Here is a 22,324-nt window from a genome sequence, read left to right as displayed (position 1 = left end):
GGGTGCTTAGCTGAAAAATAGGAAATGGACATAGTGAAATACAAGCTCTTTTCAGGCACCCTCAATTACTCTCATAGAATTGCCCTTGTAAAAGATTTTTGTTGAAAGCCTACGTCCATGGTAAGATTACAAGAAAAAAAAATGTGTGTTTGATTAGGACTGGGGATTGCGTGATAGGCTGCATCCTGCCATTTTTTAAGGGCAAGTAACTGGAATTGGCTTGGTTGCAGGAAAAGCATCCTGGGGGAGTGGGAGTGGTGCGGAGGGTCAGGCAGGCTTTGCTCAGCTGTGCAGTCCCTGCAGCCTCCCAGCTCCTTATCGTGTCAGGGGGCTTCCGCATGGCTGCTGGCTTTCCGTGCCACTTCCTCGGTGCAGAGGGAACGAGCTGGGGCAGAAATGTTTGTTCCCTGTGAAACGAGACATCAGGTTGGTCAGACTTGGATGGAGAGACAGCACTGAGGTTGGCGGGCAGAGCCCCAGCTGAGGGAAACGGGAGCGAAGGTGTGTGGCAGTGTCTGGGCAGGCGTTCTGTGCCCCAGCACCTGAGTGCGGCGACAGTACAGGGCAGAAATTTCCTGCCCTACGCTGCAAAAACGCCCTGGGCGACCCCCGGGCCCAGGTCCGCCGGGCCGCAGCCACGCGCGGCGCCCCCGCGGCGGAGGAGCGGGGCGGGGCGGCGCAGGTAGGGGCGCGGGGCGGGCCCGGCCGAGGCGTGAGGAGAGGCCGCGGCCACCGGCGGGACGGCGGCCGCTCCCCGGGGCTGTGTGGTGCGGGGCCGGGCCGGGCCGGGCCGGGCCGGACCTGCGGGGCCGCCGGCGGCAGGTGGGGCCCGGGCGCCGCGCAGCGCCCACCTCCCGGCAGGGGGCAGCACCGCCCCGCGCCGCACCCTGCGCGTCCCTGCGGGCGGGGGCCCCGCTCCCGCGGCCCCTCGGTCCCGCCGGCGAGCCTCGGCCGTGCCGGTGGGACAGCACGGCGCGGACAGCGGCCGGTCGGGCCGGGCCTCCCGGGACGCTGCTGCCGCCTCGGCGCGGCAGGGCAGGTGCCACGGCTGCGGGGGCGCAGCCCCTCGGCCGCGCTGTGGGACCCCGCGCCGGCCGAGCGCCGGCCCGCACGCCGTGGCACATGTGGGTGTGCGGCGGCAGGCGGACACCCCGAGCGGGGCCGCGTGTGTATATGTCTGTCTGTCTGTGTCTGTCTGTGTGTCTGTGTGCGATCGCGCCTTCCCGCGGCTCCCGGCCGCTCCCCGCAGTCCCGAGCCTGCCCCGGGAGGCGGTGGCGGCCGCGGCGAACGGGGCAGGTCGTGGTCGGCGGCGCCCGGCCCTCCCCCTGCGAGGGGCTCGCCGCCCGCCCCCCCGCTGCCAGGGAGCTCTTGGGGGGGATTTATAGGAGTAACAACGGCTCGTGATGTCAGCCCGTGCCTAAAATAGAGAGGGATTGACTGCAAATCCACGGCTCGAGGGCTAAACCTTCCAATCCAGCCCCAGCCAGCGCCGCGCCGATGTGAAGTCGCCCCCCAGCTCTCGCACACGGCCGCGCAGACACGCACACGCTCCCCGCGGCGAGGGGAGGGCGCCGGGGATCGCAGCCCAGGTGCCAGCGCCTCCTCGCCCCGCCGGCCACTGCTGGGCGGCCGCGGCGCAGCAGCGCCGGTCCCCGGGGCACCGAGAGCCTGCTCTGGGACGGCGGGGTGGGGGAGAGCCGAGGAGCGGAGCTGCCGGATCCTCGCCCTGCGGAGCCCCCAGGATTACAAGGAATTGCGTGCTCCTTCCCAGACGTGAGCGAGGGTTGTTATACCAAAGAACCAACCTCCTTCGCGCCCTGCTGTCCAAATTAATCCCTTGGACCCTTGAGAAGACAGGGTTTTTTTCGGAACCATGGCATCGACAGAAGGGTGAGGGGGACCATCTCTTGGGTGGGAGGAACGGGAGGATGGGGGAGATGCCCGGCATTGTTCTTTTGGTAACAGTTTCCTGTCATCTGCTTCATTGTTAATCCTTGCCCCTCGCCATTCCCTAACACAATAATTAGGGAGCGAGAGGAAACGAGAAGCAGACGATCCACATATAGAAGAGACCGAGGGAAAAAATTTCAAATATGAGCCACTGAAAAGGTCTTGGGTTTCCTTCCCATCACTTCTTTATTTAACCCCTGGAGGGCAGATCAAGCTTAAACCACCTGCCTGTGAAAGAAGAGTACAGGTGAATGGTTCACTCAGAAAGGAGGGGGAAGCTTCTTCCTAAACATAACAGTAATGTTAATAATAATAATAGTAATAATAATTATAATTTCAAAAATAATCGAAAACCTGTCCTCCCAGCCATCCCTTCAAAAGGCAACAAACAAATCCAACTTCTTGAGGAGTTGTGCAATTTTGCAGTTCTGTGCCAAATGCGTTAAAGTTCTAGCAAGAAAAATGCTGGGAAGGGCAAAGGGTTCTACAAGAGGCTTTAAAGAAAAGCAAACACAGTTCAGCTCTGGTAGTGTCTCCTGGAAGGAAACCGTTGTCCCTACCCATGCCTGGATTGCAGGAGTCGCCCACTTCATCGCACTCTGGTGAGCCAGGGGGCTTGTTCAGTTTACAGACTTGCTGGTTGTAGGAAAGAAAATAAAAGATTTCATTGATCTCTGCTTGCCCTCTTATAACACTACCTAGCATTAGACTGCGTTTAGTGTGAGCCTCCCCTTTATCCCTGGATGTTGTCATGTTGTATCAGCATGATCTGCTCAAGATAGGACTCTCTAAGGACAGAGTGCAAAAAGAAGCTCTGTTTATATTGCCTTTGTGTCTCTCAGGCTAAAAGACTTGCTGAGCTGATTTAAATAACCCAACACATGTCTGGGAGGGTGTGCACACAAGTGTCCCATTACCTGGTCAGAAGAAGAAGCTGGCTGGCTGTGCAGCGGCCCCCAAGCAGTTGGCTTAGGAGGAATGGAAGCTTAGAAAGTGTTGGTTTGGGTTGCTTTGGGAAAAAGAACAATCCCCAGTCTAACAGAGGACAAATATGTGAGGCTCTTTGGCTTTTCACAGGACTGTGAGAGAAGTCATTAATTTATCATTTTCTATTGCCTTACCTTTGCAGGGAATTTCTGCACTGAGTTTGTACGTTTTTGTTTTCGTGGCAGTGCAGCAGTTTAATCTGCCCTATGTAGCATTTCCTCTGTTTAACTAGATGCTGTCAACAAATGATCAGAGCCTTGAAGAAGAAGCTCAGAGGTGGAAGGACCAGCCTAGGGTTGCAGCTCTTTCCCTTCTGTACCCTTGGACTACCCCAGCTATCACTCTCCTCTGGATGGTGCAGTCATCTGCTGTTTGTATTCCCACATGAGGTGGCTGTAGAGGTCTGTGCTTGTTTTGGACCAGTGGTGGAAGGTGGGATCAATTGTACAGGAGTTTAATAAGAGGTGTTAGGGAGATCTGTCAACTTTGGATGAAAGGAGGTTTTAAATGTGTGTAGAAAGAGAAAGAGGTGCTTTTGAAAGAATTTGACTGAACAGGCGGGCTACAAAAGATCAGAGTGCTGAAACCAGAAAGGCTTCTGTAGACGTGTGCTTTTGTTTTTCTTATGGAACAGAGCTAAATTGTCAGGGTGAGAAAAGAAACGAAAAGTTTAGGCCTTGTTTTCAAACCTTGTAGGAAATTTACCTAGACTAAGACAAACTGAAATTGTTGTTTGGTATGATTCAGTTAGCGGTCTGTGACAGCTGAAGGAGGTGTGGAAAAAGAAGTTGAGTGGGAAATGTTTCAATTGTCAATCCATGTTTACCAGTAAGAACCTCTTCCAAAACTGAATTCTCATCTTTCTCTTCCCTCAAGTGAAAAGCTGGGGGTAGAGATTAGCTTTCACTCTGGCGTAAAGGTCAACAAACTGAGGCACCAAAAGGATCATCAGGGAGAGGGAATATTGACTGGACCTTGTGCAAGAAATGCTCTCCACCAGCACTGGCACAATGTGAGAATGGTGGCAGAAACACTGCTCTGCTTGCAGCAGTGGGCACTATGTCAGGCACACACAGGTACATGGAAAAGGACCTACTGGAGATGGGAACAAAGGGATACACTCCATATTTACACCTAGTCACTCTGGGGATGTTCAGCTAGATATGTTAGTTGAGATCAGACGTATATAAAGGTTGTATTTTGAGGTGTTAAAACTGCTCCAACTACAATAGTTTTTGTAGTGACTTATTACTCTTCTCACAGGTAAGCCTATGTAAAATCTTCAAAGTGAGGATGTCAGGTGTGTGACAGATGTTTAATGAACAACAAAAGGCCCTGATATATAACAGAGGAAGGTAAATTCGTGCTCCATTGTTAAGAGTTAGCCGTTACTTGCAGACAGGATTTGGTAGGAAAGATTTCCTTGCCTGTTCCTTTTCAGTCATTCTTTTCTTTTTCTTTCAATATCTTATTTGGTTAAGCTCATCCATGTATGGAAATTTGCTGCACAAATCTTTCTGTTCCAAGAGGATAGTCAGCAAAGGGAAACTTCAATTGGAAGAAAATGGGAAAGGAAATGTTCAACAACATAGCAAAATCAGACCCATGTGCCCTCTGGGTTTACCTTACTGTAGTTCCAGCTGGTGGGGTTTTGGTTTACGCTGTCTGTATATTGCAGGTTTAGTCTTTCTTTCACAAAATCTCCTGATACAGATCTCATTACTAAGAAGGATTTTTGGTGTTTAGCTGGTGCTGAAAATGGAAAATATCCTGTTGAAGGAGGAAGGGCTAGCAACAAGTATGGATACAGTTCAAGGTTTCTTGTTTTTATGTTCTGTTTAAATGTCCTCTGCTGGCCGTGACTGCAGATGGGATGCTGCTGGGAGACCTGGCCTCCTGATCTGTGCTGGCATTGCCTTTCACAAGTGCTTAGTGTGGTACAAAGATCCCAGGCCATGGGTCCACACCCACAAACTGTGGTGTCTGGTGTAGCGCTCAGTACATGGTGGGTTGATCTATGGAGATTTACCAAAGCAGAGCATTTCAGCATTTCCTTTGCTTTTACAGGGTCTGGATCGGACCTAAAGGTTACATGACATTGACTCTGATCAGTTGATGCCCATGCTTGCTTTCAGACCTCTGAGCAAAGTCCTTGCTTCACATGGTTTTATTATGGCTCTTATCTCTTTAGTCTTACTAAAGGAAAAGAATAAAGTACCTTGCTACTGTTTTGCTGGTTGTTTATTTGTCAAAAAAAAAAAAATCTTTCAGAGTGCTGATTTAGATACTCTAAAAATGTAGAGATATGTTTGCATTTTGTGTGCCTCTGAAGAGCAGGAGTTTCAGGTGTGCAGCTTGGATTAGGGTCTGCTCCTTCAGGAATATAGCCACTAGGAGACACTATCACTGCATCGACAGAAGAGCATAAACAGAGGCAGAGCAGGTGTGTGAGCTGGGAGCTCAGCCCTCTGTGTGCAGGTCAGCCTCAGGGCAGCCCCATGCCCCTGGCTTGGCAGCCCTCTCCCCGTCCATGGGCATGGTCAGGGAGCCAGTGTGGGCCAGTGGCCGTTCCCAGTGGGCACTTGGAGTGTCATCACCATGTTTTGCAGAGGTTAATAAGCCTGATGTGGGCTCTTCCACTTCCATTGGTGTCAGTTCTGGAGAGTGGTCCCAGGCAAGGTTTATGAAAAGCACAGAGATGGCACCTGTTCAGATTTGTGATGCACAGTTAACAGGCATGTCTGTGTGTGTATGCATCCTGCTAACAAAATAGATCAGTGAAGTGGAAGAGTTTGAAACATTACTGTATTTGAATAGACAGAAGTCTGGGTAATTGCTTAGTGTTGTGGTTTGATTAGTGAAATAGTGCTTCTCAGTTCTACATACACAATATCAATGATGTTTGTGTAATATGAAATGGCACAAATGCAGTGCTCCTGTTCTGTTCACGCTAGCAGATAAACTGCATGGCAGGGCAGAGATCCCCACCATGGTATTTGACTCTGTCAGTATCTTAATTAGAAGGAAACAAACAAACAAAAATTCTCATCTGAGGTCCATTCCTCCTCTCCAAACTTGGTTGTTTCCTCAGTCATCTGTAGATATTCCTATCTTCATCACAAGTTGCACTGTCTCTGATACTGCAGTTCCACTTTCAGGAGTACTGTTTGTCTGTGCTACCAGATCACCCAACAATAAAAGTTTGGTCCAGACCAGAGAGCATATGATTTGATTTATCCAAAATTAGCTACAGCTGTGGAACCCACATAGGTTTTATACTAGCTGTAGATGGATGGTTATTATCAAAATCAGTTAACACAGGAGGCACAAATAATAAATACCTTACTGCTGTAAAGCTCTGTGAATACAAGTAAACCTGCCAAAAATTTTTGAACACATTTGAACATTAAGAATTCATTCACTACACAGGATTGTTTTTTTAGTCATGCAGCTGTGATGGTTTTGGATCTTGGAGCAGGAATCATAAGCCATTTGCTGCATTGTCAAGACAAAGCCTGAAAGGGAGATTGCCAGCATGTATTATACACCTAGCCTGGAGACAACATGATACACCTAGGTGAGTCAGGAAAACTAACTTGGCATTTCATCGTAGGGTTCAGGCACCTACATAGGAGAGTGGGTTTTCAGGATCTGCCACAATATATACAACAAGCACACCCACACATTTCTTGTCATCTGAGTTCTTATTCTGTAATTTACCCACAAAATTTCTCTAAATGGAAACTTGAGGAATTCTTCTGGCACAAGTGTTTAGATACTTCAGAGGATGAAATCTTCCAAGTGCTCTCACTGTTATTTTTACACAGGATTTGATGAGCACCAGCATAAGATGGAGATGTTTTACCCTATGCTCTTTCTTAGACATTTTGTGGGACAGATGGAGTGAATGTAGCTTGGTAATTAGTCACATCAGCTGTGGCACTGACCTCATTTCACTGTTGTCAATTGCAAATCTTGCATCAATTTCAGTAAAAGACAATTAGGCTTTGCAGAAGATAACTCGTGATCCTTAAATGACACAATAGTTCTCATGGCTCCAACCTTCAGTCTTGTCTTGAGATACCCTTTCAAAAAGAAGTTATCACCTAGAGAGAAACTCCATTTTTATACATATTCAGTTCATTTTGTAGACACACAGGGGTTAATATGTTTCCTGTAAAATCTACAGATGCTTATTTATTTTGAACTTCTTGGAAACAGCAGGTTATATTTTTGGATTAGATATATGAAGGGAGATTGCGCTATCTTAAAAAATAACTTAAGTGCTCAAAAGCCTTATCTTACCATAGGTTTCTGTGAGATAAATGTATGTGATAAATGTATGTATGTGTGTATATATGTATATATACAGCCTTCTCCGTGGATGTACGTGTAGATGTTTGTATACAATGCACTAAGAAGTCAGCATATAAAGTAGTATTGTATTGCAGTACTAGCAAATTATAACATTTCGTTTTCTTTCCTTCATTTTCCTGTTTCCCCTTGATCTAAAGGCTGTCCCAATGAAGACTGCTAAAAACTGTAAATTTGTGTTCAGTGTTTAAAGGGTCACAGTTTTTCAGTTTAAGAAGAGCAACATTAAAACTGTCCTCTTTCAGAGTCAGTGTGGTTGGCATGTGGGTTCCTTAGTGGTGTAGGTGACAGTGGGAATGCTGGGACTCGGTGTGGACGTGGATTCCACACTAACAAGAGCCTCAGTGTTGGGTTGTCTCCATTCCAAAGCAGTCTGTGTATGTGAGGGGTGTGGGGTGAGGGCACAGTGCTAACGAGTGACCCTTCATCTTCAGTACCTTCTCGTGTAATACCTTTCCATTTTCTGTGGGATTTAATTCCCTTTGCCTGCACAATGTGTTATAATGCCTGCTATTTAGAGCAATTAATTGTATGATTTCTTGAAAACACTGGCTGGATCTGTCAAATCCATCATTTCTGTAATTGTCCATCCACTAATGAAACTCCTCTTTTGCCAACTCACTACAATGTTTCACACAGTTTTAGCCTCCAGGTCATTACTCTAAAATGTTATTACCAGAGGCATACAAGCAATACAAATAAGTGTGCTTTTTTATATTTAATCCTACTTCTGTATTAATTTTAAGGCTCTCAGTGTGTTTGAAGTTTTAAGACAATTAACTACAATACATTTCAGTCCTTAGGAAGGAAAACAGACTAAGTTCAAAGCTAATCATATTTTCTAACTTTTATCTTCAACATCTTTGTTTGTATGTAAGCAATTCCAAATTTGGGATTTTTACAAGGAAGAACTACAAAAGGACCAAGACATAAAAGAATTAAGGAATATTCCTGCTAATTACAGGCATCTTTAGGAGACTAGTGTGGAATTCAAGAAAATGCAGTACTTCAGGTTCATCGCTGTGTCTGAGAAATCTAATTTGTTGAAGTGTTTAAAGAAAAGATGATAGAATGAGATTTTAAAAACTAAAATAATTTTAATTTTTACTTTCAAAAATAAATTTTTAGTGTCATCTTCAGTTAAGAACACTAAAATGGTGGGTCCTCCAATATAAAGGAAAATATTTCACTGTGTATTAAGGAAATGTTTTGAGTAGACTAGGACAATATTTGTCTTTTTTGTGTTTTTCAAGGTGCCAACAATCTCCTCTTAGAGATTTGCAGAGAGCAGTAAAGTCCTCCCTCATCCTCCTTTTCTGCAGGCTGCATAAAAAGGCATATCTGATTCTGTCTTCAGCTGGTTCAGCGGTGTTGCTTCCAAAATTTTGAGCTTTTTTTTTTTCAATCTCACACCCTGCGAGTATATTTTGCAGTGTTGATTTTCACAACTGCAGTTTTGCAGCGTTGGTTTTGAGTACTGGTAGCCATACTGAGGCATAGAGGCTGCCTGCCTCGATGTTCAGTGAGCAGGATGCTACTGCCACTCCCAAAGTCAAAGTCCTTGAGCCCCATCCATGAATTGAGCTTTTTCTTATTCTCTGATAGCTCATTATCAACTGCATCCCTAATAAGAGGATAATGGATAGCTCCTCTGAAGTAGATATTTTGGGGCAAGCTTAAATTTAATTTATCATCCCTTTGGCAGATTAAGAATAGTCAAAGATGTGTCCAAGTGTAAAATCTGTGTGAGTGAGAAAATGGTCAGTTTGGTACTAGAACACATACAAAGAATTCACACAATGCATTCAAACTGATACTTATCAAAAGTGTAAATGCATTAATTTATCCCAGGGAAAACAGGTAAATGGGTCTAAGGTTGCATCAACTGCTAGTTCACATCTCTGTGTGATTCAGGTTAGTCTCACTTAGCCCTACTGCCGAATTTGTGCTTCACATGTGGGAATGACTGCACTTCTGATTGACTGGTGGCCTCCTCAAGCCATGCCATGTGGTTTCCAGATGGTGGACTTCATCTCCCTTGAGGCAGGAAGCCCGGGTGTCTGCCTTTCCAACTGTTTGTTGTACTTTCTGTACTGTCATTTACCCAGCAGCTGAGTGAAGTTTGGATCTTGGGGATTTGCTCTCTTGCAGGGACAATGACAGAGATCACTGCTAAACGAGTCACATGCACTGCTAAGCTTCTGACACTGCTCATCATTCACAAAGGCTGTCTGGAAGGTGCAGGGAACAAACCTGCTCATTCCTACTCCTTTGGACAGGCATGTCAGATGCAGCACCCTCTTACAGGGATTGACAAACACTTCTGGTACAAACTCTTCTGGTACATGTTTCCAGTATGGAGGAGCAACGTGACCAGGGACCAGTTTAGATCCTGAAAGTGTTGTAACTATATTAGTCTGGTATTGTATCCAAGCTAATGACAGCCTCTAAGTCCAGCTAATTATCTTGAGTGCAGGAGAGCACTAGCATGGATCTGCCAGCCTAGCACACAGGCAGACACAGGTACCCTTTGTATCCCAGGTTCAGCCCACACAGAGTCTCAAACCTGTTTCTTAAGGCAAGGAAAAAAAAGATCAGCACTATTTATGAGTACAAAAATTAGGGCCAGCATTTGTGGGTTTTACAAACCACCAACTGCCTGGAACCATGGCTTCCTTAATTGAAAAAGTGACAACACGTACGTAATGTGTAGCTGGGGATATGAGAGTGGACTAGAGGCTCTTCAGAGTTCCCTTCCAACTTTAGCTGTTCAGAGATTCTGTGCCCGACAAATACACAGTATACAGCCATTTCCATGTAGTATATTCATATCCTAGTTCTTGGCTATGGCTGTGATGCCCTGTACTGATCCATGTACTGATTTTTCATGAGATTGGATTCAGGCTGTGTATACATGAGTAATAATCCAACCCAACAGAGACTGCTGGACCTGCTAAGTCCACACAGTGCTGGTTACTTAGGTGTGCTTCTAGAGTACATTCCTGGTGTAGCCTAATCCAAATGTAATTCAGCTCCTTAATGTGAACCAGAGCACAGCAGGTGGGCATCTTCAGGAAGTTCACTCCAGAAGCTCACTTTGGACTAAATTGCTAATATAAGTTTACCCTCAGTTGGTCACTGATACACCTCAGGTAAGTGTTACCTGGTGGGCAGGTGTTCCTGGCAGGCTCTCCTCATCTTGTGGCTGCTGATGTGCATGCTGGCAGCACGGCTCCTTCTGCAGTCACAAGCTGAGGTGCTGCTGTGGCCTTTGAGTCTGTGTAGACTTGCCTGTGTAAGTCACTAATGAGCAGCACAGACTGCTGCAGGACACAGCATGCCTGGAGGTAAACCATGGTCTCCAATCACACAGAATGTGGAGGCTTCTGTTGCAAATTCCTGCCAAGTGTGCAGAGGGTTCTGGGCCACGTTCGATGGCAGAGGCAGCATCTCAAGTATATATGGTTTAGTACGCTTCCTTTGAGGCAGAAAACTCTCTCATTAATTAAGCATCTGGTCCTTATCTGTGTAAGACCTACTTTTGCTGTGGTAACTGAGAAAAGATTTGTCTCAAAAAGCGCACGTGTATAGAAACACATGTCATCCACATACATGCATGCATATGGGAATTAATTAACACCTGGTTGCTATTTATATCCCAGAATTTAGGTCAGGTAGTGGAAAACAGATCAGAATCACTCACCTGACATTTTAGGAGGACTTAGAACAGGCATTTTGCAGTGTCCCTTGCTGGAAACTGTTAGGAAGTACTATTTCTATTGACATAAATAATGCCAAAGCAACCTTCACAGCTGTGTAGGGGAAAAAACACAGAAAACATGTCTCACTGTAATACCAAAGCACTTTAGTAGGAAGCCTTCTGCTGCTTCCAGGATTAGCTGTTTCTTTTCTTTTTGCTTTTGTTCCTGTCCCATTGCAGGCATCTGTTCCCTGGTGGTCTGCTGAAGGGGGTTCCCAGTAACCCTTTCCAAGGGGAACCTGGGGAGGACCTTCTGAAAGATACAGTAATGGGCTCAACACTTAGGGCAGAAGGGCCTCACAGCAGTCACCATTTCTTCAAGTGAGTTGCTGGAGTGCCTTGAGGAGGACATTCCTGTCACCTTTTCTGGTAACAGGTTTGTGTCACACGGTGGCACCCTTGCAAACCAAATAAAGCTTGAACTCCCACTGCAGCCTCTCTCAGGGAGGTCTAGGGGGTCTTCATTCTTACTTGATAACTGAGGCTTCGGTGTCTTTTGAATGTTGCTCCCCTAATTTTGTCTGGCTTGAAATCAGTGAATAGGTGGAAAGACTTACTGGGCAGCAGGAAACAATAAACCCACAGGGACAGTGTAGTTGTGTAAGCCTCATTTTTTTTTTGGCAGCCTGGCAGTAGATGCAAGATCATAGTGCAAAGGGGAAAATCCCAATACGTTGGTTGGTATTTATGGTGATTAATTTTGCCCGGACACTTCTTCTTTTCCTCAATAATATTTAATAATGATGGTGTTACTATCAGTTGCAGTTAAGGATTTAGTGAAACATAAACCAAGAACATATGCAGCTAAATTTGCACTGAAGGAATCCTATTCTGGCCACCTGGATTCTGAACAGCTTCCTGTCTTAGATGGAATATTGTATTACCAAGTGCTCTTAAATACTTACACCATTTTGCCTTACCTACCTTCCAAAGGAGGTACATTGTTTAGGCGTTTCAATTTTGCAGTTGTGTATGTTTTGGAATCCTCTGCATCGTAGGAGATCAATCCACTTGACCCTTTTGTCATTGTGCTGGCAGTGTCCGAAAGCCTGGGCTGGAGGTCAGAGCCCAACTGTGTGGTGTTATGTACATTTACAGTGGAAAGACAGGTAGTTGTCTGCTTTGGACAATTACACTTTCTTACAGAGCTCCAGCAAGGTGCTGCAGCGAAGGTGTGGCAGTGTTTATCACCAAACCCTCTTTGTGTGGTGCATTTTTGCAGCTAAAAAACGAGACAGCCTCAGTTGTTATGGGCCTTTGATGTAGCGACCATGGTGATGGCAAGGAGTAAGGTGGAGTCCAAAACCAACTCAATTTGTAGGCATTATTTATTCACTAACCTACAGATAAATGTTTCTAATTGAAAATATCAGTTGTTAGTTAATTTGTATGTATTGTCCAAGTCAGGAGAAGATAATGCATTTTATATCTTGTCTAGTAAAGATGTAGTCTTAGAAAAGTTCGAATGCCTGTGTCTTTATTTCTATTCAGTTTAAACTTGTTCCCAAAATACCCCGTGAAGCCAGCATCAGTAGCCCCTAACAATAAAACCACAAAAATCAATAATACTTAATTTGTGAAGTTTTCCCATGTGTCTGGATCACTCAGTCTGGGTTTGCCCTTTGTTTTGATAAGTATAAATGATTTTCTGCTATATGTCATGCTATTTGACCTGCATATAAAACTTGTTCATTGCTTAGACTTCCTTGACAAATTGATGGAATGACATTGTAGGATTGATACAATGAACTTGAGTGTTAAGTGACAGTTTAATTCCACTGGGTGGTAACAGTTCATAATATTTCTATTCAGGCTCTGCTTGAAGGTAGAGAATCACTGTGATGCCTGAATCAGTGTAAGAGCTGACATATCCCTCCTCCTCGTGCAGATACAGGAGGATTTAAGCAGTCAGCAGATGTCTGAGATTGCCAGGCTGCTTCTGACAGCCATAGCCTGCTGAGTGCTGGAGATGATGAGAAGAAATAGAGCTCTCACATCAAAGCCTCTGGCTTTACTTCTGCAAAGGGAGCACTAAACACTGTTGCTTGGAAGCTGATCAGTGCTGATAAAAGGACCCTGGCAGAACAGGGCATGGATTGGACAGACCCATCAAACATCAAACTGAAGCTGCAGAAACAGCACTTGGTGCCTGGAGGTCAGATGTGGCTGCAAGGCTGTGAACTGAAAAGAGTGGCACAAATTAATTACCATCTTTTACCTGTGTGTTAATGCCTCATAATTACCCTGGGTTACTCACTGACCATACACCATTCTGTAAGTGTTTCATGATTTTGGATACCATGAGGACATCACAATAACTGCCATATGCTGTTTCTTCATTATTTCCAAGGAGGAGGGAAAGGAAAGGGAAGGAGGATTTTAACTTCTAGCCAGTTACCCTCTATTTATACTCCATGCCATCAAGAAAAATGATAGTTTGGTCAACCTCCCTTCTCATCCATGATATATCAAGAATGGCTGCATAGAGGTGTTATTGTTCCAGTCTATTAGACTAGTATGCCTAAGGTGTGCCTCTTTGTGGCTAAAATGACATGTACAGGAAGAACAATTTTCCAAAATTTGTCTTTATAGATGGAGAGTTAACGTGTAAAGTTTTCTCCCTGTAACACCAGAATCTGCAGGTGTGGATAGGAAAATTTTCCTGTCACCATGGCCGGTCAGGCAATGCAAAATGCTCTGTTTCCCATATTTTCCATCACAGATGATGTTGGTTATGCCTTTGCTCTGCTTGACTAGAGCAAATGGAGACCAGATGAGGGGCTCAGCTTACCTCTTTGTGTGGACCTACAGTGGTTTCCCTCCTCTTACAAAAATACCATGTTGTCTTCACATTTGTTGAATTGATTGGGAAAGCTTAGATTCTCCTTTTGCTTTCTCTCAGTTTGTTTTTTTCAAGGTGAAGCCTAAATTATCTGTAAACCTGCCAATTATGATTAATTTTTAGAGACAGACTGCCTTTCTCAGAACTGCTGTTTGTAAGCACTCTTGTGAACTGATGGGTTAATTAAGAGTGGCTGATTTGTAAATCTAGGCTTTTAGACATCAAGGGCACATACCTGAAAGATAGATAGGGTATTTACCAGTGATGGGAAATAAGCTAGTGCCAAATGTACATCAAAATCTGGAATGGAAATATCTCTATTGGCAGGTGATCAGGTTATTGCATTTTGCTAATCTCCATCACTGTTTGTTTTGTGGGCTATTACAAAAGAGTGCCCAGGAACAGGAAAGTCAAAACCCATCTGAAGCTTGTTGTTCCTTTAACAATTTCCTGGAATAAAGTGTCATGTTTCAACATAGAGTGTCTTTCTAATGACTTACACTCATGCCATAACTTTAGATTCTGTCTAGCAGGACAGAGTAACAGGAGACAGAAAAGTTATTATATCAGTTGATAGCAAGATCACACCCTAGAAAAATATTTTTTGCATTACAAAGAGTAAAAGAACAGAATAGTGTGTTTTCTTGAAATTGGCCATAAACAATTATTGTGAATGGTCTTTCTTGTGTATAGATGCTTACTAGACACATACTAAAAGGAACACATTCAGGCATGAAGTCACTGTTACATCCCAAGTGGTAATCTGCCACTAAATTGTCAGGTGTCTCCAGGACATAACTGAAAAACATGGCGTAGTTGTAAATTGTCCCATTTGATGTGCTGCAAAATTCCCATTGAAGTGAGGAGGGCCTAACTATCATTTGGTTTGTATGTCTGGGTATACTGACCTCAAAACACCTTTCTTAAGATTTTATTGTCAAATTCTCTTCATCATGGTCCAAGTTCAGTGTAAAAGAAGTATTTGGGCTCTGTGGAAGTCATCTTCACAGTCCCATCCCTGTATAAATTAGAATATTCTAGCATGTGTTTTAATTTTCAAAACTTTGTTTATAATGGCTAATGAGTGTACTAGACATCCTTATCTTGTATTTCCTCCTCAGAATTTCCTTTGTGCAGAATTTGGAGAAGGTGGTAGAGGAGTGGCTGAGCTATATCTTTATCTTTCTGTCTTCTTAGATGAGTATCCTTCTGTTCAAAAATTACACTTGTAATGCCTCTTGAAATATTCAGATTATGTATGTGGAACAGAAAAGACTCCAGATTTTAGCCTTAAATCCAGAGCTGTCATAAAATCTCTCATTCACATACAGAGTGGAAGTTTTGTTCGCCTTGTTTAGTGCCGGTATGGACAGAGCTTCTTCTGAAGACCCTCCTTGCACTGCACTCCTTGATGGTTCTTGGCAGACTCACAACCAGACTGTCTCCTGTGAGTGTGTGTTCTCAGTGACTGTGTGTGCAAACACCCACACTCACATGCACATCACTGTTCACATGCAGTGTCCCACAAGTTTGCACAGACATTATAGCACCCCTTAGACCTGAAAATTTTTCAGTCTCAATTTTTTGAATTGATCAAGTAGTGACCCCTGACAAAAACTACAGTAGGATTTAACAGTGCTGGCCACCTGCTCTCTTCTGTTTACACTATAAGCCTCTATGTCATATTTTTTTCAGACTATTGGCAATAGTTAGTCACCTGAATTAGAATCAGACTCAATAGTTGCTAGAACTAATTCATTATACAAGTGTCAGGTTTGAATTGGAAAGACAGTGAGGAAAAGGTGCATTCTAGGATTTTTGCAGTGCTGAACAAATACTTCTTTCAATATATGTAAGGTAGGTATTCTGCCTCTTGGTTACTTTTTAGATCTTAACACTTTGCAACAGCAAATAAAAGTTAATTACAAAGGAATGTGAGGAAGGTGGTGCACATTTAATTGCACCTCTCTTGGCCAGCTTTGCATCGCTTATTTGGGTTTGCCAGTACAGATTGCTCTGGCTATTTGCCCTTGTTCTGGCAATCAGTTCTCATCAGTTGTAATAGTGGAAAATTAATTTCAGGCTTACTCTTCCTTCAGTGAGACTATTGCCAGTGTGGCTGGCAGCAAAAAAGCAGTGTTGGTGGAACTTGCTGGTCTTTTTGCTCAAGCCCAGACTTTCATAGGATACATTATATGTGTCACATGTAAATTCTAATGCTTTGCTGGATTGCCTGTTATCTAAAAGTCTTTCTTTAGAAGTCCTTCATTTTGTCTGGAAATGTATGGGCTTGTTGCTAATGGGCTGTGCATGAGCTACTCTGCAGTAATTTCTCACAAAGGTAGGATTATATCAAAGCAAAGGGAAAGTAACTGACTATACCTTGAAAGTATAGGAGACCCAGAATGCTACTTTTGCCTGCACCACAATGGATTACTAGTGCAGGCAAGCCTTTAGAATTGGAAAGGCTTTGCTGCTCCCTCAAAAAAATCTCATCTTCTTTCAGTGCACTGTGTTTCACCAGCTTTGTTTTCCTCAGCTTGGTCATAAACAGGACTGGCCAGATGAGGCCAGGAGGTGGGGTTGAAGAATTGATTTTGACTCTGCTTGTTTCTGACTACCAGCTAGCAGTACATGAGGCACTCTGCAAGTTTGAACCTGGCAGCTAATAAAACCACTGGATATTGTGCATGAAATGAATTTGACTCATACTTGTCTTAGAAATACAGTGTCAGAGCCACAGGCCTTTCTTTGTTTGTTTCAGACTTTGCCTTGTTCCCTCTGTGGTACAGTTCCCTTGTGCTGTGGATGTAAAAGAATCAGGACACTTATAAAAAATAGAGCATGATTGCTTGTGATTCAGTGGATAAAAAATCCCCTTAAGAGGTAAAGCTCGGTAACATTTATGTGATATTTCCCAGTTTTCCCTTCACACAGAGCATTTTGTTAACAGTAAATGCTGCCATACAGTAATACATAACCACAAGGACTCAAAAGGCTGTATGGGAGGGTGTAATTAACACTAAAAAAGATTACTTGAGAAAACCAAAACAAGCCAAATAGATGCTTCCTTAGTGAGCCTGTGAGGAAAGTGCTCACATATGTTAAGTGGATTTTTTTTCTGTAATGAGATACAGTAAATAGGCAAGTGAAACTGCATTTAGTAATACACTGATAACACAACTTCTAAGTTGAAGTTGTGGAGTGAAATTTTCTTCCTGTCTTATGAAAATACAAACCTGGAATTCAATTCTGCTAGCAGATGGAGAGCAAAAATTCTATCTGTTAAAAAGATAGAATTCATAATACTCAGATCTGCTTTATAATAGAAAGTATGACATAGTTTGAACTTAATATCTGTGAATTTTTTTGTTTGCTTCCCAAAGCAGAATAGAAATGCAGTTCATATAATCAAACTCAGGTAATCACATTTTTAAGAAGTGGAGAAAGACCAGTTCCTCCCTGTTTGCTTAATGCTGCTGTTTTTAGGGTAACATGCTGGTAAAGTGCAGATTGGAATGTATAGGTGGATGCTTGAGGTACAGAAAGAGGTGGACTTGGTCAGAAATTAATTCAGAGAGCTGAAACTTAGCTGTTGCCTCTTCATACAGATTCAGATCTTCCAGCCCCTTGCTGTGCTGAGACAGTTCTGCCTCTGCTGTGGGCTGGAGGGATGTAGGGCAATTTCAGTCAGGAGAGTTGTGCTGCTTCATTAGCCCAGTGTCTTGTCTGTCAAATGAGGCTGTGTGCAGTGTCATGGTGACCATTCTGGTCAGCCTGAGCAGGGCAGTCTGGCTCTGCACTGCTGAGCCCTGGCAGTCAGAGTTGGCGTGCAGCAGCCCTTCCGCAGCCTGACCCCACAGCACTTGTCTGGCGGAGCAGGAAGGAGATGTGGTTGTGCTGACCTGAGATCTGATCTCTGTCAGGTCTTCACACAAGAGCCTCAACCCAAAGGCCAACCTGCCAAACTAAAATTCTGTCTAGACAATTAGATGCTGTAGTCCACTTAAAACTTTTAATGTGGATTGTCACATGCTAGTGCAACATAGGGGATTATGAATTATCTTTTCCTACCTGTTATTCTCTGCTTCCTACTATCTTATTCACAGCTCATCAGAAATATGTGCCTGCCAAGCTTCTCTTTACTCTTCATTTGCCTTTTAGATCTTAGTCATATGCAGTTTCTCTGAGTTTTGTTTCTCTCCTAGCCTTAGATTTTAAACTGAACCATAGTTACCTGATGGCTTTACTTCATGTCAGCATGCTTGTTGTCTCCTCTAGGTCAGTGTGAATTCAGTGCTCATGAAGGATGCTAAATGAGCAATCCAGAGGATTATATTTGGGTTGGTATTTCTCCATGGGAAGGAAGGTCCCTGCTTCAGTGCAGTCTTTTAAGGAGGCCTCCAAATGTACAAGCATCTGATTTTTGTATGCTTGAAAAATCTCATCTTGCTGCTTGCAAGGAGTGAATCCAGTCCCAACAGACACTTATCCTTTGGCTTCTCCCTGCTGTGTGTGCCACAAGTAATGTTTTTGTGGTTTGTGGGATTGTTTCCTAGGGACTGAAATCACTCCTTTTACATATATCACAAAACTGCTGTTTGTGGTTGTGCGTTTCAGTCACAGCCGAGTCAGGCTGAACTGAGGCCAGGAATGATCCCAATTCCCCTCCCTTAGGCAGCCAGTTCCACTCAGTTGCAACACCAACACCCTCAACTGTGTAAAATTAACTCTGCCTCTCCCAAAATAGAAGACATTGTGACATTGTGTGTTGCTTCATCCGTCATAGAGGAGTGGCCCTGTGAGAGAAGCAAGGCTGACAACATGTGCACGACTCATGCAGTAATGAGTTATGTGTTGTTGTAAATAATAATTACTTCAAGCTGGTAAAAATGGCCCAAACTACAAGACACTCCTTCTGACATCATGGTCAGCACCACGAAGCAAACCATGTACCTGTCACCATTCCTTCTGACTTGCTTTTATGCTCCAGGGAACTGAAGGAGCTGTGTAAAAATGTGACATAGACTTTTCTGGCCAAAGGACACAGACTAAAGCTGTTCTAACTCAACATTGGAGGTGTTTGTGTGAGTGCATTTGTGTCCATATACAACTGGTCCTTCACTAGGAGAAGCAGATCCTATTATAATGTTAACGTGAAACCAAACAATGCTTTTCCAAGAAGTATAGTCAGACAGAAAATGGAAAGAAAGGGTATTTCATGTTACTTACTCTCAGTGAGATATATTTTCTGCTTGTGAGATATATTTTCTTCCACTGAGCATCACTCTACTGGCTTCAGTACAGTTCCATGAGCTTATGTCAGCAGAGATGTGACCTTCTGCTTGCCTGCAATTTATAAATACATTCATCTCTCAGGTAGTTGCAGGCTGTGTGTTTTATGGGGCAACCTCAGCTTCAGTGTACACACATCTACCTGCCCTTTGTCAAGACATACACTGTTCAAATTATTTGGTGTTTTCAGCCACAGAAAATGCTAAATTCTGTTCCTTATTACTGTGGAGTCGTGTATTTTAATGAGAAAATAGTGCAAGAGTTTGGTAACATGGGAATTTCATAGTACATCATGTAAGCTATAAGATTTTTTTTTCTTATATATTTTATCCTGGAGCTTTGTCTTCCACTCTCAAACTTTAAGCAGCTCTAACAGTTTTTCTAACCATTAAGAGACAGAATGGGATATGTTTAAAAGGAAATTTCTTCCTCTGAACTTCAGAATTCCAATGCAAAATTTGCTTGATTTAATTTATTTTATACAAGATACTTCCTGACATTTAAAAAATTACTATTTTAAATTAAAATTAAGTGATAACTATAAAAATAAAAATTTTGGAGAATATTTGGGTTCCCATTAGTTTTTGATACAGTTTTTCTATGCAGATTTGTCATGGTTGCAAAAGTATTGCAGAAGGTTTTAAGGGTTTTTTTGTACATTCAGTAATCCACAAACTATTTTTTGACCAATACATATGTAAGGAAAGATTGTGGTGTTCTAATATTACAAGAAAATAGAAGCTATATTGATGAGCTTTGAAATCCTGGTTTTGCACTATTTATTAAGAGTTTTCATAGTGGGTTTTACTTGCTCAGATCTGCCCTCTCCTGAACATACTTCAAACATTTTCTTTCATAAAATTTCCTGGAAATTCTTTTTAGGGCTTAGTATGAAAATCATCATGAAGATAAGGGGACAATTCACTTGGAAATGAAATATGCCAGTGGCATGATTTGAGGACAGTTTTTTCCACCTTTAATAGCAAGATCCAGGTGCACTACTGTGTTCTGGGATTGGCATGGACAGCAGCTGCCCACAGAGGGTCAGACAACTTTCTTAAGCTTACAGAATTTGTTGACACAATACTTGCTTTTTCAAAAGGCTCTGAATAACTGCTGTTGTGGGTTACTTCTTTAAAACCATTTATTGGTGTGATCCTACTCACCAATTTTTCTCATTTATGTACAGTCAGGTTTATTTGGTTATTCAGATTTGTCTTCAGTCTTTACTCACTAAGGGATTTGGTTTGTGGCTCCAGATAAGAGACCTTTTTTCCCACTTGTGTAGCTGAGGTAGGGTGCAGTGCATCACCCTAATGCCTTGTGAACGGGAATTTGTGTCTTTGAGTCAAATTCAGAACTTGCTGTAGGGATGTGCAGCTTAATCAAAGTCTTACTCCATCTTTTCACATTGTGGTGTCTGGTATACTCAGACATGACTGTAGGCTGACAATTATTGTTGTGATCTTTATTAGCATAGATTTTTCCACAGCTCTTCTTGTCCTTTCTTGGCTCTCCATCTAGGCTTTGATATGCAGGAATGAGACCAAAGACAGGTTCTACACATAGGTTTGAAATCCATATCTGATGATCTAAAACAGATACTATAACCTCATCAGCCAAACAGACTAGAGCTGTATCTGCCTGTCTGTCCATCACAAGCCCTTAATGAGGCCTTTGGAAAAAAAGAACCAAAAAATAAGTGGTGTGGGATGCTTCACTTTACTGAGACACCTGGCAGGTGGCATTGATAATTTCTAGTAAAAGCAATAAACTGAAGAGTAGGTGATTTTCTTGCCAACTATTAAGTCAGATCATGCTTCAGTACAGCTTTATAGAGGTAAACATGTGATCCCATTTCAGGGGGAATAAGGGAACTCATCTGTTCAACAAAGCTGGGAGCAGATCAGGCCAACCAGCTGACATTAATGAGTGGCAGCACAGCAAGTTTCTTGCATAAACTTACAGTTCAAAGCAAAGACTCCTCCTCTTTGTCAGTTTTTTTTTTTTTTTTTTTGGTTAAAAATACATTTTCTATCCTAGGCTACAAAATTAGAGGGAGAAGCAGAGTTGGCCTTTACTATTACTTCCATGAGAAGGAGAAATGTGGGTATTAACATTGTTAGTAAATTGCCTGTGCTTATCCTAGGACATTCTTCTATTTCTAGGAAAAGCAATAAACTGGAGAGTAGGCAACTTTCTTGCCAATTGTTCAAGTCAGATCTTGCCTCACTGCAACTCTGTAGAGGTAATTGTGTGATCCCATTTCAGAGGGAATGGAAGAGTTCAGCTGTTCAGCAGGCCAACCAGCTGACCTCAAATAAGTGGCAGCACTGTAAGTTTCTTGGGAAAACCTGTAGTTCAAAGCACAGATTCCCGCTCTTTGTCAGATTTTTGTTAGAAGTTAGTTTTCTGTCCTAGGCTGATAGAATGAGAGGGAAAAGAAGAGTTAGTCTTTACCATTACTGCCGTGGGAAGGAGAAATTACTACTCTGATGTTTTAAGGAGGTGGCCTGTGCTTATCTGAGGTCATTCTACTGCTGAGCTCTGAGCTGAGATATAATGCTGCCAGTTGAGACAAATATTTGTACTCTGAAGAAAGGAAAGCAATTAATTTCCTTGGTCCTCGTGAGATATAACTAGGAATAGTCAGATAAAAAAGAAAAAAAGAGAAAAATTAACTTGAATTTACTGAAAAAGAATCCAAATGTATGCATGTATTTATGTATTAATGACAAGATTCCTTAGACAATTTTGGACATTTTTAAGGGAAAGAATAGAAGATGAATTCCTTGAAATTTTAAAGAGCAGGCTGGGCAAGTGACTCTGACATCACAAGGCATACCACCTGAATTGCTCAGGAAGTGCCCAGATAACCTACTAGTTAGGTTATCTCTAAACCTATCTGGTATAGAGCTTTATTTGGGAGAAGGAAGGTCAAATGAAAAAAAAATCCAGCCCTCCTTTTTCTTCTGCATTGGGATCCTATTGTCCCTAGGGTTTTGAGACCTTCCACCACACTTGACATATTCAGTGTGCACAATAGAGAGGGGAGCACTTGCTTATCTTCAGTTTCTTCATCACTTCATTATCTGCACCTCTGCCCCAAAGCCAT

At 43.1% G+C, this 22,324-nt stretch overlaps 1 protein-coding gene across 1 annotated transcript in view; it reads left to right on the top strand.

Moving 5' to 3' along the window:
• Positions 1-1,464: 1,464 nt before the first annotated feature.
• Positions 1,465-22,324, top strand: part of SLC1A2 (solute carrier family 1 member 2) — an 85,696-nt gene continuing 64,836 nt past the window's right edge. Inside the window, exon 1 of the mRNA XM_059473814.1 lies at positions 1,465-1,891. Within this exon, the coding sequence (XP_059329797.1) occupies positions 1,875-1,891 (17 nt within the window). The 5' untranslated portion in view covers positions 1,465-1,874. The remainder of the gene's footprint in view (positions 1,892-22,324) is intronic.

Source organism: Ammospiza nelsoni, chromosome 6, assembly GCF_027579445.1.
Source record: "Ammospiza nelsoni isolate bAmmNel1 chromosome 6, bAmmNel1.pri, whole genome shotgun sequence".
Classification (NCBI taxonomy): domain Eukaryota; kingdom Metazoa; phylum Chordata; class Aves; order Passeriformes; family Passerellidae; genus Ammospiza; species Ammospiza nelsoni.
This window is presented reverse-complemented; position numbering and strand designations above follow the sequence as displayed.